Source organism: Oncorhynchus mykiss, chromosome 7, assembly GCF_013265735.2.
Source record: "Oncorhynchus mykiss isolate Arlee chromosome 7, USDA_OmykA_1.1, whole genome shotgun sequence".
Lineage (NCBI taxonomy): Eukaryota > Metazoa > Chordata > Actinopteri > Salmoniformes > Salmonidae > Oncorhynchus > Oncorhynchus mykiss.
Genome location: NC_048571.1, coordinates 63,803,732 through 63,822,835, shown reverse-complemented (window position 1 = coordinate 63,822,835; position 19,104 = coordinate 63,803,732). Strand labels below are relative to the sequence as shown.

Genomic DNA, 19,104 nt, shown 5'->3' with positions numbered 1-19,104 from the left:
AGCCTTGGCCAGGTAGAATACGGCTGCACAGTATTGTCTCTTATCGATGGCGGTTATGATATTGTTTAGGACCTTGAGCGTGGCTAAGGTGTGCCCATGACCAGCTCTGAAACCAGATTGCGTAGCTGAGAAGGTACGGTGGGATTCGAAATGGTTAGTAATTTGTTTGTTAACTTGGCTTTCGAAAACCTTCAAAAGGCAGGGTAGGATAGATATAGGTCTATAGCAGTTTGGGTCTAGAGTGTCTCCACTTTGAAGAGGGGAGATGACCTCGGCTGCTTTCCAATTTTTGTGAATTTCAGACGATATGAGAGGTTGAACAGGCTAGTAATAGGGGTTGCAACAATTTCAGCAGATAATTTTAGAGAGGGTCCTGATCTGTACCGGTACCCCCTCTTTACCGTGTATATAGCCTCGCTATTATTTTACTGTTGATCTTTAATTATTTGTTACTTTTATTTTCAATTTTTTACTTAACACTTATTTTTCTTAACTGCATTGTAGAGGTCGACCGATTATGATTTTTCAACGCCGATACCGATTATTGGAGGACCAAAAAAAGCCGATACCGATTTAATCAGACGTTTTTTAATAAATAAAAAAAAGTTATTTATTTTTAAAAATGACAATTGCAATAATACTGAATGAACACTTATTTTAACTTAATATAATACATCAATAGAAATCAATTTAGCCTCCAATAAATGAAACATGTTCAATTTGGTTTAAATAATGCAAAAACAAAAGTCTTGGAGAAGAAAGTAAAAGTGCAATATGTGCCATGTAAAAAAAAAAAAAGCTAACGTTTGAGTGCCTTGCTCAGAACATGAGAACATATGGAAGTTGGTGGTTCCTTTTGACATGAGACTTCAATATTCCAGGGTAAGAGGTTGTAGGTTGTAGGTTTAGGTTGTAGTTAATATAGTATTTATAGGACTATTTCTCTATACCATTTGTATTTCATATACCTTTAACTATTGGATGTTCTTAAAGGCACCATAGTATTGCCAGTGTAACAGTATAGCTTCCGTCCCTCTCCTCGTCCCTACCTGGGCTCGAACCAGGAACACATCGACAACAGCCACACTCGAAGCAGCGTTACCCATCGCTCCACAAAAGCCGCAGCCCTTGCAGAGCAAGGGGAATAACTACTCCAAGTCTCAGCGCGAGTGACTTTTGAAACGCTTTTAGCCCACACCCCGCTAACTAGCTAGCCATTTCACATCGGTTACACCAGCCATTAGGCTGATAGGCTTGAAGTCATAAACAGCGCTGTGCTTGCGAAGAGCTGCTGGCAAAACGCACGAAAGTGCTGTTTGAATGAATGCTTACGAGCCTGCTGCTGCCTTCCATCGCTCAGTCAGACTGCTCTATCAAAGCATAGACTTAATTATAACATAACACACAGAAATACGAGCCTTTGGTCATTAATATGGTCGAATCTGGAAACTACCATTTCGAAAACGAAAAGTTTATTATTTCAGTGAAATACGAAGCCGTTCAGTATTTTATCTAACGGATGCCATCCCTAAGTCTAAATATTCTTGTTACATTTGAACAACCTTCAATGTTATGTCATAATTATGTAAAATTCTGGAAAATTAGTTCTCAATGAACCAGGCTGCCCAAACTGTTGCATATACCCTGACTCTGCGTGCAATGAACGTAAGAGAAATGACACAATTTAATCTGGTTAATATTGCCTGCTAACCTGGATTTCCTTTAGCTAAATATGCAGGTTTAAAAATATATACTTCTGTGTATTGATTTTAAGAAAGGCATGGGTGTTTATGGTTAGGTACAGTCTTCCAACGATTGTGCTTTTTTCGCAAATGTGCTTCTGTTAAATCATCCCCCAGCGTTGCATCGATTATATGCAACGCAGGACACGCTAGATAAACTAGTAATATCATCAACCATGTGTTATAACTAGTGATTATGATTGATTGTTTTTTATAAGATACGTTTAATGCTAGCTAGAAACTTACCTTGGCTTCTACTGCATTCGCGTAACAGGCGGGCTCCTCGTCGAGTGCAATGAGGCAGGTGGTTAGAGAGGTGGACTAGTTAACTGTAAGGTTGCACGATTGGATCCCCCGAGCTGACAAGGTGAAAATCTGTCATTCTGCCCCTGAACCAGGCAGTTAACCCACCGTTCCTAGGCCGTAATTAATCGGCCATTCCGATTAATCGGTCGACCTCTCCTGCATTGTTGGTTAAGGGCTTGTAAGTAAGCATTTCACTGTACGGTGAAATATTCGGTGTATGTGACAAAAATTTGTTTGAAATGTTTTTGTTTTTGTTCAGTGTGTGTTGTAGCTAAGATCCTATATGACATAATCCGAGTTGTTTGTTGTGCCTGCCATTAGTTGAGACGCAGTATACTCTTGAATACAGGGTGGGCCAGTGTCATGTTTGGGCTGATAGATTGACTCAAGTGTATAAAGTTGACATTCCAACTTTCAAATGTTACCACGAAGATGGTTGGAGGTCCACCCATCATAGAATGTTGACTTGAGTGGGAATATCCGTTCTAAATTAAATTTTTCGATCTTTCATAGGAAACCTATTGAAATCATAGAAATAGATAATAGAATAGACAAACCCATTCAAGTTGACATTTGACAGTGGGTGGAGCGGCGTCCATCTTTCTGGCACTACTTGGAAGTTTATAGTTTCAATACAATTTAAATGTCAATGCTGTATCAGCTACATTTCAGGTGTCTGAAGAGAGTGGTCCAGTTTAGGAATTCATTTCTATGTTTGCATTGACACCCACCCTGTATTCAAGAGTATACTGTCTCAACCAATGACTGGCACAATACAAACACTTAAGATGATGTCAAATAGGGTCGAAGCTACAACATTTGTGAAAATGAGAAATGTAATAAAGCTTTATTTTTTTTTAATTGTTCAAGATATCAGACTATTTTGAAAACCCGGATTTGTAAGCTTTGAAATGATATCAACCGTTAATTGTTTTCAGTGATGAAGACATGGACGTCTCATGGTATGGTGGGGTATGCAAAATCGGTCGACTTTGAGCACCTCGCTCAATGTTTTGGCATTCTGTTGCAAAAAGTAACTTTCTGACTTCTGTTTCCACCATGGATAAACATGTATGAATTGTTTTGTTCAAATCAAAAGGGGTGCAGTCAGGAAGTGATTAAAATCATGTGGGGGCTGATACTTGCAGTATCAGTCATTTCTTTGTACCAAATGTATTATATATTTATTGTGGTCACACCTGTTCAACAGCTAGCTAACGTTAGCTATGTTTATGTACACAATTGCTATTGTTCTGTATTAGAATTGCTTGAGAATCCCATTTTGGGTATTAGCTAGCTAGATGTGTTGTGTTGGTGTGACACTTGAGCGGTGCTTTCAAAATCTTAATTCATAGCCAAGTGAACAAAGGGTTATCCTACGAAGCAGTTATGAGAAGTTAGCGAGGTAACTTTGGTCAACTCTTGAGTTTAACTCAGGATAACGCTTCATAAGAAGGTGGCTTACCTTTTTAGCCAAGTACATTTCTATGGCAACAAATCCTTCAGAACTAACCTGCTCCGGGGCACGCTAACTCCACTTCCTGAAGTGACTGAGCCACGAGTTCAGGACCATAAAATCAGATTCCCTCCCTCTTGCAAATATTGTCGTCATCCCCTTCATTTGAGGATTTAAAATATTGTATTAACCAAATGTTTGTTAAAAAATTATGTTAATGTCACATTACACATTTAGTAATGACAGAATGGATTTTAAACTTCACGCACAGAAACTTGTTTGTGTGACTTGATTATTTTGTCATTAGGAGTGGGGGGGAAAGGGGGGCTTGTGGTTGTGCATTGATAAGCACACAAGTCGCCATTTTAACAATAAGTAGTAATAAAATAAAGACAGCACTTCTAAAAGCCTATTTCACACCATAGCCTGCTAAATTTGCAAGATAACTTTTCTTTCATTTTGATTTCGGCACATATGAAATTGTGGCATTGACTCGCCCATGGATTGATGTTACAGCATTGTGTCATTTAAGATTTTGGCGTCCGACAAGCCGAGTGCTACATGCATGCGCAGTTACAAGCCTGCTTGAGTTAGTGGAAGGCGGACGAGCGATATGCACCGTCGTAATACAGATGAAGCCTGAGATGGAATGTGATGCTAACTGAAGCTGGCTAGCTTTAGAAAACCCTGAGTAGATCTAGCTTGCAATGTAGGATACCCCTTTGGTGACAAAGGCAAACAAGGAGTTAACCAAAGGACTGTCTACAGTTATTATGGGGATGCTTGTTTTTGAGTAAAAATTGGGTGTTGTGTGATTTGGAGTAGTTACAATTTGATTCACTGCGGGTTTTAGCGTTAAATTATTTTATTTTAAAATTATTATTGAATGCGTTTTCATGTTTTGTCCACATCGTCCTCTTCTTCAGTTTTAGTGCTAGATGAGTGAGGTGGGTGTGGCCTCCCATCAGACTGACCATCCTGATTGACGGATTCCTGGATGACCTTGTCCCTGCCCCCGTCCCCGCCCTCACATACACCGTTCCCACTGCAATGTCACATCTGCCCAGCAGCTCAGTCCGCGATCATATGAAATGGGTTTGTTTTCCAACAAAAAATATAACATTTCTACAACCAACATGCCTACTATTAGGCTACATTTATCTTTTGTCACTCAGGATGTTGTCGTCATAAAAGGTGCTGTGTTTGAAAAAAGATTTGATATCTTTTATTGTGTTTCATACCGTTTCTGGTGTAGCTAACTCAGCCTCTGGAAGTCTTGAGTTTTTGTTTTCTCCTTTGTTTAGCTCCTCTACACCCAGACTGGTTCTATTTGTACAGTGAGCTCTGAACGTATTGGAACAGTGACACATGTTGTTTTAGCTTTGTACTTCAACTCAATGACTGAGGTTAAAGTGCATACTGTCAGCTTTAATTTTCATCCATATCGGGTCAACCAGTTAGAAATTACAGCACTTTTTGTACATATCATCTGTTATCATAACAGATGATAACAGATTGACCTGAAGAAGCGCAGAATAATGAGTGAAAGTTAGATGCACAAATATATCATACCCCCCAATATATCATACCCCCACCAAAAATTAAAACCTCCCCTGTTATTGTAATGGTGGGAGGTTAGCATGTCTTGGGGGTATTATATTTGTGCGTCTAACTTTGGGACCAAATATGAAACTTTTTACTACTTTATACACAAGTGAATTTGTCCCAAATACTTATGGTCCCCTAAAATGGGGAGGACTAGGCACAAAAAGTGCTGTAATTTCTAAACGGTTCACTCTAATATAGAAGAAAATGCCCTTAAAATAAAGTGGACAGTCTGCTCTTTAACCTCATAGTCATTGTATTATTTCAAATCCAAAGTGTTGGAATACAGAGCCAAAACAACAAATGAGATGTATTTTCTAAATGTCTGATAGTGGATTTTCCTGACTCAGGCTCGGTTCTGTTCCCAGGCAGGGTTGCTTGGCTGTGAGGCTGTTCTCTCAAGTATGGCCCTGATGCAGGCCAGCTCCATGGCCGGTCCGCCAAAGAAGATGATGGCTCCGCTCGGACATGGACCACCGCCCCAGAGGGATGGCCCTGACCGCGGTCCTCAGAGCCACATGATCCTGCCATCTGGAATGAGCTGTCCACCCCTGGTTAGGAGGCGCCGGGGCACTGCAGAGGGGGAGGAGGGGACTTTGTTGTTTGTCATTGTCACTCGCTGAAAGAACAACAAATGAGAAATTGACATATTTCGCATTGGCTAGGTCTCAGCAGTAACTTGCATTTATGTAGGTCAAGCACTTTCTTACTGTTGGCTGCTAATATACCTAAATCATAGTCTTCAGTAATGATTTAAAGAGGCTGCCAGATATGTACAGCAATTGAAAAGTAGGCATGAAGGGAGGTTACCTTCTGTCTTTTGACAAAGCTTTTTTTATTTTTACTGTTATTATTATTCTTTTCCCAGCATAATCCCATAAAGAATTCTTAACAATCCTGTCCTTCATGTTTTATTTTATTTAGAAAGCAAGGAATATATTCTTGTTTTATTTCTGTACGGTAATTCCTATTTGTATGTTTCAGGCTATCAAAAAAAAAGTCCAGTCAGGCTGACTCAAAGCCCTCTCTCCCTCTTGTCTGTGCACCCCAGCTTATCCGGAAGGAGGGTGACTTCCACACCCCCCGCCTGCTGGACGAGAAGGAAATGAGGGCCAACGAAGACATGCAGCTGAAAAAGAAGAACAGGAAGTCAGGAACGCCCTGTAAAGTGAGAGAGCAAGACGGGAGGGGAGGAAAGGTCAGTGCCTCTGAATTTTTAAAGCAAAATTGACTTTTTTCTGTGTTTCCGAGGGATTGTGTTATAAAAACAAACAAAGTGTGTTTGTGTGCATGTCTGTGGGCGTTTGGTTCTCTGTGTGCTTCTATGTGTATAAGACTGACTTTTGTCTCTAGCTGAGTTGGTGCCTTTGAGTGCACATATTTTGTTTGTGTGGGGGGAGGAGTGGAGAGGAGATGGGGTTCTCTGGAGAGGAAAGAGGGGGAGGGGAACACAACTGTTATTGTGCGAGAGAGGGGGAGCAGTAACATATGGGGGTGGGAGGGGTTAACCCTTCTCTAGGTTTTGGGTACTTTGTCATTTAAATGGCTAAAATGGTCACCTCTCACTTTTTTTATTTTTATAAGGAGCTAGAAATAATGTATTACCTTTTTAACCAGGACTAGTTGGACAGTACTAGCTTTTCTCATACTGAATAAACCAATGAATCATACATTTCCTTCTTTACAAAAGTGAAGTCTGAGTTTTTGTCTGTGTGGTGTTAGGCATACAATTTTTTTTTGACGGGCCTCTATTCTGTCCTATCCTGCATAGGTGGTTGTTGTGGATGAGAATGGTAACTGTCCAATATCTAAAGTGCAGAAAAACTTCATCTGCAATCATTGTTATGGAGCATTTAGGAGTGGATATCACCTGAAGAGACACATCCTCATTCATACAGGTATGTGTCAAGACCACAATGGCCAGCTAACTTCTGGAGGTTCTCCATTACCAGTTAGGGAGATGTTTAAAATGCCTGGCTAATACAGTTAGAAAATACATAAGGCCAGCAGAAACACCAGTTTGGATTAAGTGACTGGTGTTTTTAAGAATATGAGATGGCCTCCTTGTCTAGTGTCAGATTTTCATTCACCGTTTTTGGTGTTCTCTGTGGGGACCTTTCACTAAAATTGGTACTCTTCGATTTAGGGGAGAAGCCGTATGCTTGTGGCATATGTGACATGAGATTTATTCAGCGTTACCACCTGGAGAGACACAGCCTGATTCACACGGGTATGCGTCCTCTTACCATACCCATCTTTATCTAAACAGGCTACATCTGTAGTGCTGCACTGGAACCCCAGTATAAAGGTGTTTCAGTGTTTGTCATTTGGACAGTAATTTCCAGCAAAGCTCACACTTCCTTTCACCTCAACTATATGAAGGAGAGGGGTTATCATCACAAATGTTCAAATGGTTCCCCCAACACCAGTGAGAGTACAAATGAAAGGTCTGCTTGGTACAAATGTTTATAGATTGTGCAGCCTTCTGTGGTCAAAGGTCCCAGTTTTAGGACAATGTTGCTTTATCTAGGTGAAGTTGTTGCAAGTTACCAGTAGCTTTTTGTTTGCAGTATGATATTTTGAATAGAATTTACAGCATGGATATCAAGAAGCTTCGTTAGGGAGGCAGGGTAGTTTGGGGCGGCAGGGTAGCCTAGTGGTTAGAGCGTTGGACTAGTAACCGGAAGGTTGCAAGTTCAAACCCCCGAGCTGACAAGGTACAAATCGTCATTGAAAATAAGAATTTGTTCTTAACTGACTTGCCTAGTTAAATAAAGGTAAAATAAAAGCTATGATTTTCTGAGATATTAAGTAATCTTGGTAAGTAAACTATTTGACGAGTGGCCTGCAGCATCTCCTAAATTGGAAAACTATGCTTTCCAATTTTGCATTTTTATTTTAAAATAAACTATTTGCTTTCGATTCTAGTCATCTTGTTTTGTGGTATTTTCGTTTGATCAAAATCCAGATACATTTTGTACTTAAAAGGTTTTCTAGGTTTTTATCCAATTGGCGACAGATTTTCATGAGAATATAAAAAAAACATCAGCATAAACATAATATGCACATTTTCCCAACAGAGATGTTTCCATGTACCAAATAAAATAAATAAAAGTTAAATGGGTTTCCATTGCATTTTCAACTCTACTGATGGTTTTCTCACCAAAAATCTTCCATTATATAGAAGGGGGGGCCACTCTGGTATTGGTATTTAGCAACGTATAGCCTAAATCGGTGGTTCCCAAACTTTTAATAGTCCCGTACCCCTTCAAACATTCAACCTCCAGCTGCGTACCCCCTCTAGCACCAGGGTCAGCGTGCACTCAAATGTTTTTTGCCATCATTGTAAGCCTGCCACACACACACACTATACGATCCATTTATTAAACATAAGAATGAGTGAGTGTTTTTGTCACAACCCGGCTTGTGGGAAGTGACAAATAGCTCTTACCAGGGCACAAATAATAATCAATCATTTTGCTAATAACCATCTTCCATATTAAACCTTATTTGTACATCGAAATACACCTGTGGTGAGTTAATCACAATTTAATGAGAAGGGTGTTCTTGAAAGGATGCACATAACTCTGCAATTTTAGGTTGTATTGGAGAGAGTCTGTCTTAAATCCTTTTCCACACACAGTCTGTGCCTGTATTTCGTTTTTAATGCTAGTGAGGGCCGAGAATCCACTCTCCCATAGGTACGTAGTTGCAAAGGGCATCAGTGTCTTAACAGTGCCATTTGCCAAGGCAGGATACTCTGAGCGCAGCCAAATTCAGAAATATGACAGTGGCATCTGATTTAAATAACATTTTCACAGAACCGCTTGTTGCAATTTCGATGAGGCTCTCTTGTTGAGATATTGTTAAGTGGACTGGAGGCAGGGCTTGAAAGGGATAACGAATCCAGTTGTTTGTGTCATCTGTTTCAGGAAAATACCTGCGTAATTGCGCACCCAACTTACTCCTGTGCTTCGCTGTATCTCATTGTCCGTAAGCTTGAGTTCATTTGCAAACAAACAAATCTTCCAATGATGGAAAGACCTGTGTGTTGTCCTTGTTAATGCAGACAGAGAAGAGCTCCAACTCCGTAATCATAGCCTCAATTTTGTCCAGCACATTGAATATAGTTATGGAGTCCCTATAATCCTAGATTCAGATCATTCATGCGAGAGAAGATCCCTTGTCAGCAAGAGCCTTTCCGTGGATGCTGCAGCGTACCCAAGTGGCGTCGGGAGCAACTGCTTGCACGCGCGTTACCACACTATGTATGTGCGACAGGTAGCCTAGTGGTTAGAGCGTTGGACTAGTAACCAAAAGTTTGCAAGATCGAATCCCCGAGCTGACAAGTTAAAAATCTGTTGTTCTGCCCCTGAACAAGGCAGTTAACCCACTGTCCCTAGGCCGTCATTGCAAATAAGAATTTGTTCTTAAATGACTTGCCTAGTTAAATAAATGTAAAATAAAAAAGTCTCCCTGTCATGGCTTTTGTGCCCTCAGTTCAGATACCAACACATGTTGACCACCAAAGTCCATTTGATGTCACAAAGCTGTCCAGTACTTTGAAAGTATCCTCTCCTGTTGTCCTGGTTTCCAACGTCTGTTGACTCATCCAGTTGTAACGCATATAATTCACTGGCTTGTATGTGACGCAGTAATTGTTTCAAAACATCTCCTGCCATGTCACTGATGCGTTGTGAAAGTGTTGTTTGAGGAAGGCATTGTCTGTATAGTGTTTTTGGGCCTTTTCCCCCAGCATTGTCCCAGCCATATCTGCGGTAGCAGGAAGAATTAAGTCCTCCACAATAGTATGGTGCTTGCCTGTCCTAGCCACTCGCTAGCTCACCATATAAGACACTTCTACCCCCTTCTTATGGTATCTGTTGCTTTTCTACATATCTTACTACTTGAAAGTCATCTTTATTCTCTCTCAAACTTCCGTGGCCTATTTTTTTTCAAATTGCAATGTTTTTTGTTTCTAAATGTCTGCGCAAGAGTGAAGGTTTCACCGAGTTGAGAGAGAACCGTTGCACATATAACACACTGTGGCTGAGGAAAGGCACTACTCCAAATATAAGTGAAACCCAAATCAATGTAGTTCTCATCATATTTGCACCTCTTTGATGGTCCTGAATTAAAAATGGGTTAAATCAACAACAACAAAAAAACTCACCCATCAACACACAATTCCCCATAATGAGAAATGGGAGACACTACATTTTGAATTATTATTTATTTATTTATATTTTTTTATGTGAATCACAATTTTATTTGGAGTACCCCCAATGCCATTGCGCATACCCCAGTTTGGGAATACCTGGTTATGATTATGGACAAAAAAGTGAGATTGACAAATAAAAAATAAACGGCAGCCAAGAATCGATCATCATGTCACCAGAATAAGACCCTCTATTGGAAAGGAGCATCAAGTTCATCACCTTGCATTTTCACCACCCTGTGAAGTTCTTAACTTATTTCATCAAGTTTTAATGTCACCTGCACAAGTACAGTGAAATGCCTTTCTTGTAAACTCTAATCCCAACAATGCAGTAATCATAATTTATTTAATCTGTAGCCTAATAAACTGCATGCTTTCTCAACAAATCAAAATGGAAAGACCACACATGTCATCGCGTCACTCCACGTTTCCTTCAATATGATGGTTATTATATCAATATTTGCATATAAAAGCATGTTTCCATTAGGCCTGTTATGATATTTATCTGACTTTACGTGCATAAAAAGGTAGGATGGAAACCTGGTTAGTGTCAAGTATTGTGTGTGTTCATTTGGCCGTATGTTTATCCTTGTAAATCTAACCAATCTTACTCTAGTTTGAATTGACAGAAATTTGCAATTGGTATAAAAACTTTTTTCATTCTGTGCAGATTGAATAGCTAATATTTTTATGCTCTGTGTGTATAGGGGTGAAGCCGTACGCTTGTTCCATGTGTGACATGAGGTTTTTCCAGCGTTACCACCTGGAGAGACACAGCCTCACTCATACGGGTATGAGTCCTCTTTCCGTACCCATCTCACATAAAACAAGCGACCCATTTTACTCCTGTTTGTCACGGAGCAGCCTCTCAGTAGAAATGTATTGAGTGTAAAATAAATATGTATTTCTTACATGACAATCTGCCAGCATCAGGAGCTCACGATGAGACAAATCTTTATGCTAGGACAAAAATTGTGGCATTCATATACACTACATGGCCAAAGGTATGTGGACAACCATTCAAATTAGAGGATTATACTATTTCAGCCACACTCGTTACTGACAAGTGTATCAAATCCAGCACACAGCCATGCAATCTCCATAGACGAACATTAACAGTAGAATGACAATTACTGAAGAGCTCGGTGACGTTCAACGTGGCATCGTTATAGGATGCCAGCTGTCCAACAAGGAAGTTTGTCAAATTCCTGCCCTTCTAGAGCTGTCCCGGTCAACTGTAAGTGCTTTTTTTTGTGAAGTGGAAATGTCTAGGCGCAACAATGGCTCAGCTGCGAAGTGGTAGGCCATACAAGCTCACAGAATAAAACCGAAGAGTCCTGAAGCGCGTAGCGTGCAACAATCGTCTGTCCTTAGTTGCAACACTCACTATCGAGTTCCAAACTGCCTCTGGAAGCAACGTCCGCACAAGAACTGTTAGTCGGGAGCTTCGTGCAGCACCGAGCAGCTGCACACAAGCCTAAGATCAACATGCGCAATGCCAAGTGTCGGCTGAAGTGGTGTAAATCTCGCCGCCATTGGACTCTGGAGCAGTGGAAACACCTTCTCAGGAGTGATGAATCACTCTTCACCATCTGACAGTCCGACAGACGAATCTGGGTTTGGCGGATGCCAGGAGAAGGCTACCTACCCGACTGCATAGTGCCAACTGTAAAGTTTGGTGGAGGAGGAATAATGGTCTGGGGCTGTTTTTCATGGTTCGGGCTAGGCCCCTTAGTTCCAGTGAAAGGAAATCTTAATGCTACCTCATACAATGACATTCTAGACGATTCTGTGCTTCCAACTTTGTGGCAATGCCACCATGCAAAAAGTGAGGTCCATACAGAAATGGTTTGTTGAGATCGATGTGGAAAAACTTGACTGGCCTGCACAGAGCCCTGACCTCAACCACATCGAACACCTTTGGGATGAATTGGAACGCAGACTGCGAGCCAGGCTTAATCGCCCAACATCCATGCCGACCTCACTAATGCTATTGTGGCTGAATGCTGCGGGGACTTGCTTCCTAAGTACCAACATCTAGTGGAAATCCTTCCCAGAGGAGTGGAGGCTGTTATAGGAGCAAAGGGGGAGGAACTCTATATATTAATGCCCATGATTTTGGAATGAGATGTTCGACAAGCAGGTTTTCACATACTTTTGGCCATGTAATGTGGGTAGAAATGCAGACATACTATATAGTGATATGTATTTGACCATTCTGACACTTAAAATGTTTGAAACTATTAGACTTATGTGGAAAAAGTCTCTTGCCCACAGAGGGAATGGTCTCTCACTCTCTCTCGATGTCTAATCCTTGTACATGATTTACTGGTAGTTGTTCATGGCTAGGTAGCTCAAATGTAATTGATAATGGCTTGAAGTTGGTACAGAATGTGGCTGATGACTATTTTCTAAGTTTTGTAGATAAAAACAAGTTCTTAGCCAAATAGCTTATTTTAATGTGAGCGTTAACTGCCTAATTTATAGCTAACGTTTTTGTGGTAGAATCCGGACGTTTGTTGCTATTGAACCCAAATTGACCTTTGGCTTTTGTTAATTGAGCATAATAACATTTAGTTTTTACCTTAAATGCATGCTTGATTGTTTGTCTCCAAAGGTTAAGACTTAATCGGGAAGTAATTGCTCTCTATAGCAACAAACATTTACACCTCTAGCAATATACCTTATCAGTCCTTACATTTTAATGAAATGTATGCTCGTAGTTTGGGATTAGCGAATTGGTATGTGTTCCACTTTATATAATAAGAGCACTAGCTAATATATTAATACTCTGCGTGTGTGTGTGTGTGTGTGTATAGGGGTGAAGCCGTATGCATGCAACATGTGTGACATGAGATTCTTCCAACGTTACCACCTGGCGAGACACAGCCTCACTCATACGGGTAGGCGCCCCCTCACCATAGCCCTTATAGAGTAACATTGTAGTGCTAACCAGGTTTCCTCAATGAAGTGAGTTAACATACAGTACCAGTCAAAAGTTTGGACACCTACACATTCAAGGTTTTTCCTTATTTGTATTTTCTAAATTGTAGAATAATATTTTTTGGTTACTACATGATTCCATGCATGTTATTTCACAGTTTTTATGTCTTCACTATTATTGTACAATGTTGAAATAAAGAAAAACCCTGGAATCAGTAGGTGGGTCCAAACTTTTGACTGGTACTTTACATGACCATAAACTCAAGTTTGGGTAATCTTGGTAATCTCAGGCGCTTTGTACAATACTTAATGATTTTAAATGAATCTCCATGTATTTGTCAAATTGTATTAAGTGTCTTCAGATAGAGTCCTGTAGCTGAAAGCCATTATCATGCTAGAAAAGTATATTCTCTTACAAGGCTTGACATCATAGTGACAACTTGGTGCATTTTTTAAAAACCAAGACGTTGGCAGCTAGCTAAAATATTGATGTTCTGTGTGTATAGGGGTGAAGCCATACGCTTGCAACATGTGTGACATGAGGTTTTTCCAGCGTTACCACCTGGCGAGACACAGCCTCACTCATACGGGTATGAGTCCGCACACCATGCCCTTTTTATTTAGTTATTTATATTAATTTGTTTACAATGGGCTGGAAACACTGATGTTGCACCAATTCACAAATGTCTTATGTTCTTGCGCACACTGGCGTGTAGCCTCAACAAACTAAAGTTTAAGAACCGCTAAACAATTTGTGGCTTTCAGTTAATATCTCTGTATTCACTGGATTAGTATCTTGGCAATATCGTTGAAAATTGCCCAACCAACCCTTTAGTGAGAGTGCATTAATTAGCTATATTTCTATACTGAAATGACTGCGGTATGCTCGTGATTTGTTTTAGATCACTTTATAGCCATTTATATATTTTGAATGGAAATCAACTGTGTTGAACACTTATGTCAGTGCACGTTTGCATGGCTGTGACGTTTAATTGCTGCCAATGTTCTGGCATGTCTGGCTTTCTTTGAGTGTGTTAATGACTCTAGTTTATCAAAGGGCAAGATGCAGACTTTTCTAAAGTTGGTGTTCTGTGTGTGTATAGGGGTGAAGCCGTACGCTTGTTCCATGTGTGACATGAGGTTTTTCCAGCGTTACCACCTGGCAAGACACAGCCTCAAACATACGGGTATGGGTCTTCTCACCATACCCATCTCACATATGTTGGCTACGGATGGAGACCAAGAAGTTGTTTATAGAAGTTCTTTGGACAAGTTGCACCGCTGCCACTACTTTAAAGCCTCTACCTTTACTAGGCCACTGAGTTCCAACTTTTTCATACATATATTGGTGTCTGGCACAATTCAAACCCAGTTAACACATGTTCTTAAAACAAGCCTTTCTATATTCACATGACTGGTGCAGGTACACACACTCTTGGTTTAGATTTATTCTAAAGTTTGGTGCTCTGTGTGTGTATAGGGGTGTATTGACTGGTGCTCTGTGTGTGTATAGGGGTGAAGCCGTACGCTTGTTCCATGTGTGACATGAGGTTCTTCCAGCGTTACCACCTGGCGAGACACGGCCTCACTCATACGGGTATGAGTGCTCATTTACCATCTTACTCTCAGTACTTTTTTACTGGAGCTGCTGACTCAAAATGATTCAGTTATGAATATTTGTATGGTTAGACTACTAAGTTAGACAGAAAATTCATTGTTGAATGTCCTTGTGTTGGTAAACCCTTCTCAATCTCAGTGAATGGAATAAAGAGGCTTTGTTGGAAACTACTGTCCACTTTAAAGAAAAATCCCCATGTTATCAAATATTAGAGTGATTTCATTATGTATTAAGAATGTATTGTTTCATTATTTTTTGGGTCAGTGATCTCTAACCAAGTTCCTCATAATTGACTATTTGTAACAAGGGGAGAGATTATCACCAGATGACATTGTTTTTTAACTTTAGAGAAAATCATTGTATGATATGAGGAATGTCATTGCTAGTACTCTTAAGGGTAAGGACACTCTTTATCGAAGTATGGTTTTTCATTGTATGTGATTGTTTATACTATTTAAGTTGTAAAGCAGGAAATTGAGCATGCAAATGTATAGAATAGATTAAAACTGCAACAGAAAGATGGCTAATATTTGTATGCTCTGTGTGTTTAGGAGTGAAGCCGTATGCTTGTTCCATGTGCGACATGAGGTTTATTCAGCGTTATCAACTGGAGAGACACAGCCTCACTCATACGGGTATGTGACCTCACTTTGAATCCCTCCCTCTCGCTTCAATCTGGCCTCAGATGCCATGCATGAGCCCCACTGCATTGTGGTTAAATGAGTCGCCCCCCATGTGATGTTGGGGTAAAATTGAATTTAATTGATACATATGGCTGCATCAAACTCAAATTTGTATTGTTAAAGGCATTTTATTTAGAAATTAGACTGCATTTATGCTTAGCCATGTTTCCTTTCAGAACAGGTTTTCTGAGAGAAAGATGTTGAATATTGTTCTACATAGGCAGATGATTTCCAAGGTAACCAGTTTAGAGGACTGATGGATTCTTCTCCAACCCTTAAATCATTGCACAGCATTAGTTAACCAGCATCATATCATGTTTAGAAATTAGGCTTGTTAGTGAAATGAACCCATTTAATCAAGCCCCGGGTCTGATATAAAATCTTTAAACCCCCATCTTGGAGTTGAGCTAGAGTCTGGCTAAGAGCAAACATTTTAGGCTGCAACATCGGTCTTTCAAAAAATGTCCAATGGGAGCCATCTTTGATGTAGGGCTGGTCGGTATACCGTATTTTACTATATTACCGGTATTGATGCACGGACCTGTTTGGGTTTTTACTTTACCTAATATAACTATTTTTCAAAGTTTGGTTTGTTAAATGTAATACGCAACTTCCAGCGCGTTTCCACCGTTTTGCTACTTTATTCGTCTTTCTCCCTCCTGCTGCACTACGCTTTCCACACTAAGCCCTGCCCACTCACTCGAGAGGGTAGCTGCTCGACCACGTGAGTCACAAGCACTTTCTTGCAGTTAACTCAGTACTGCAGTCGGCATGGTTAAATAGCAAGTTGTGGCTAAAATAAATCTTGTTAGCCGCTAATACTAATATAGCTAGTTAGCTGGCTAGCTAGCGTGCTAAATGTACAAATGTAGCCATCTAATACAGCATGGTACCAGTGCTGGTGTAGGCCTAGATAAGCATGTTTTGAACAACCTATATCTTTTTAAATCGGAGAGGAAAAGGTAAAGCATGAATATGTTTTCTAAGCTACATGATTGAAGAAAATAACATGTAATGTAACATCTAATTAGGGTCAACTGGAAACACTGACTAGTACTTTGGTTCCTACCCTTTCAATAATTCCTCCCTGGTTTATTCAGTCTTTGTCGTGTTAAACAACAATATATTCAATTTGCTGCCCACTATATTCTAACTATATAATTAGAACATTAATTCTATTTCCATTCCAACAGTTCACCAATTAACTAGGCTTTGTTTTTTTTCCATATCATGCAGCCCTGCATGGCACAATGTGGAAATTAACAAAAAATGCAATGGATTCAACCATATAAAACAATAAGAATAGCGAAAAGCCCATTGAAATCACGTATGCGTTTTCACCCTAGGGTCATGAACTATACTGAACAAAAATATAAACGCAACATACAACAATTTTACTGAGTTAGAATTCATATAAGGAAATCAGTCAATTGAAATGAATTCATTAGGCCCTAATCTATGGATTTCACATGACAGGGGAGGGGTGCAGCTAACTGAGCCATGCCCAGTTCTTCCCTACAAAAGGGCTTTATTACAGACAAATACTGTTCAGCTGTCTGGGTGGCTGGTCTCAGAAGATCCCGCAGGTAAAGAAACCAGGTATAGGTCCTGGGCTGGCATGGTTACACGTGGTCTGCGGTTGTGAAGCCATTGGACGTATTTCCAAATTCTCTAATACAACGTTATAGGTGGCTTATGGTACAGAAATGAACATTGAATTCCCTGGTGGACATTCCTGCCGTCAGTATGCCAATTGCACACTCCCTTATCTTGACATGTCTGGCATTGTGTTGTGACAACTGCACAATTTACTATGGCCTTTTATTGTCCCCAGCACAAGGTGCACCTGGTTTATGATTATGCTGTTTAATCAGCTTCTTGATATGCCACACCTGTCAGGTGGATGGATTATCTTGGCAAAGTTGAAATTCTCACTAACAGGGATGTAAACAAATTTGTGCATAGCATTTGGGAGAAATAAGCTTTTTGTACATATTTTATTTTAACATTTTACATGTTGAGTTTTATAGTTTTGTTCAGTGTAGGTACTCATAAAACATTTAGAATTGTTATTATTCAAAACTTAAAATGCCGTCATGTGAAAAATATATGATAGTTTGGCCATATCGCCCAGCCCTACTTTGATGGATTTCAGGATTGAGAGTCGGACGGCTTTAGGAGTTTGTGACGTCACAATAGCATGGCAAAAATCACATGGTTGTGTGAATGTGTGTGATGTTTAAATATGTACCAACTGCCTAAAATTTTCACATCTAATGTTCATATGAACAGCATGACGTGAAGCCATCTGTCCACCAGTATTTTCACCCAAAATTCTAACCTGACTCGGAAATTGCAATTGTTATTCGCTAAACCATTGGCAGCGAGTAGCCACGCTTAGGCTACAACAGTTGTTTTGTGGTGTATTATTGCAGTGTATTAGGGCACTACCTTTCTTAGCATTACCCTTTGAACATGGAAACGGCCCAATATGGCCTACTCATTGGGCACTGAAATCGTGTCCCAATTGGATTAGTAGATTGCACCTTTTTGACCAACCACTGAAACAACATTTTCTGTCAAAGTAATGTGTCTGGTGAACAAGACCAAAACTTTGCTAAGCTTATTGAGCTACAGTAAAGTTAAGATCGATCATTTTTGGCAGTTGACATTTTTTATACTGAAGTTGGTGCTCTGTGTGTATAGGGGTGAAGCCATTTGGTTGCACCATGTGTGACAAGAGGTTCTTCCAGCGCTACCACCTGGCAAGACACAGCCTCATTCATATGGGTATGCACCTGCTCACTGTATCCCTGTAATTGAACCCTAGTATACAGGGTTTGCAGGTTTTATGCACAAAAAAAAGATGAGCACAATTTTATTTGCAGGTTTGATATCAAAGTCCATAATTAAATTTCCCTTAAGGATGAGAAGGGTTAGTTTTGCCACCAGGTGACATCATCAGCTCGTGTTGTGGACAAAAGCTTTGAAAAAAACATTTAAAAAATATCTCACTTATTTGGGGGAAACATTTTTTAAGATTTGTTAATCGTGAGTATATTATGGCAAGTATAGTGGTAAACTACCAATCAATTTAACTTCCAAGTATATTCATATCTAAACCTAAAATTCGAGGCTCTGAAATGATGTATTGATGCTCTGTGGGTTTAGGTGTGAAACCTTACGCTTGCACCCTGTGTAACATGAGGTTTGTTCAGCGCTACCACCTGACAAGACACAGCCTCAAACATACGGGTACAGTCCGCTCACCGTACCTATCACACATACAAGCTAGTATAGGATGTTAGTAAAAATGTCACAGGCACACGTTCAATAAAGATGTAAGACTTTGCAAAAATAGCAGTTGATTTGATCAGGTATTTATGATAAATTAGTTAAAGATTAAATAAAAAGTACAATATATTTAATTTTCAAGACATGCTGGACTAGTGATGACTAAAGACGGGCATTTCTATACATAATGATTGTGATTTGCAGTCCTTTACAAGTGAACTCCTTTGATGAAAACGGTA

General features: G+C 39.9%; 1 protein-coding gene across 50 annotated transcripts in view; it reads left to right on the top strand.

The window, feature by feature from the left end:
- Positions 1 to 19,104, top strand: part of LOC110528212 (gastrula zinc finger protein XlCGF58.1) — a 41,771-nt gene that overhangs the window by 4,712 nt on the left and 17,955 nt on the right. For 30 of the 50 annotated variants that reach the window (XM_036983774.1, XM_036983778.1, XM_036983758.1 and 27 more), the window contains exons 2-14: positions 4,431 to 4,599; positions 5,478 to 5,663; positions 6,161 to 6,307; positions 6,881 to 7,007; positions 7,256 to 7,339; positions 11,035 to 11,118; positions 13,147 to 13,230; positions 13,777 to 13,860; positions 14,374 to 14,457; positions 14,784 to 14,867; positions 15,440 to 15,523; positions 18,278 to 18,361; positions 18,743 to 18,826. In XM_036983774.1, coding sequence (XP_036839669.1) covers positions 4,555 to 4,599; positions 5,478 to 5,663; positions 6,161 to 6,307; positions 6,881 to 7,007; positions 7,256 to 7,339; positions 11,035 to 11,118; positions 13,147 to 13,230; positions 13,777 to 13,860; positions 14,374 to 14,457; positions 14,784 to 14,867; positions 15,440 to 15,523; positions 18,278 to 18,361; positions 18,743 to 18,826 — 1,261 coding nt within the window. In that variant the 5' untranslated portion in view covers positions 4,431 to 4,554. The remainder of the gene's footprint in view (positions 1 to 4,430; positions 4,600 to 5,477; positions 5,664 to 6,160; positions 6,308 to 6,880; positions 7,008 to 7,255; positions 7,340 to 11,034; positions 11,119 to 13,146; positions 13,231 to 13,776; positions 13,861 to 14,373; positions 14,458 to 14,783; positions 14,868 to 15,439; positions 15,524 to 18,277; positions 18,362 to 18,742; positions 18,827 to 19,104) is intronic. The other 20 variants (XM_036983776.1, XM_036983759.1, XM_036983787.1 and 17 more) reach the window with 18 other exon arrangements.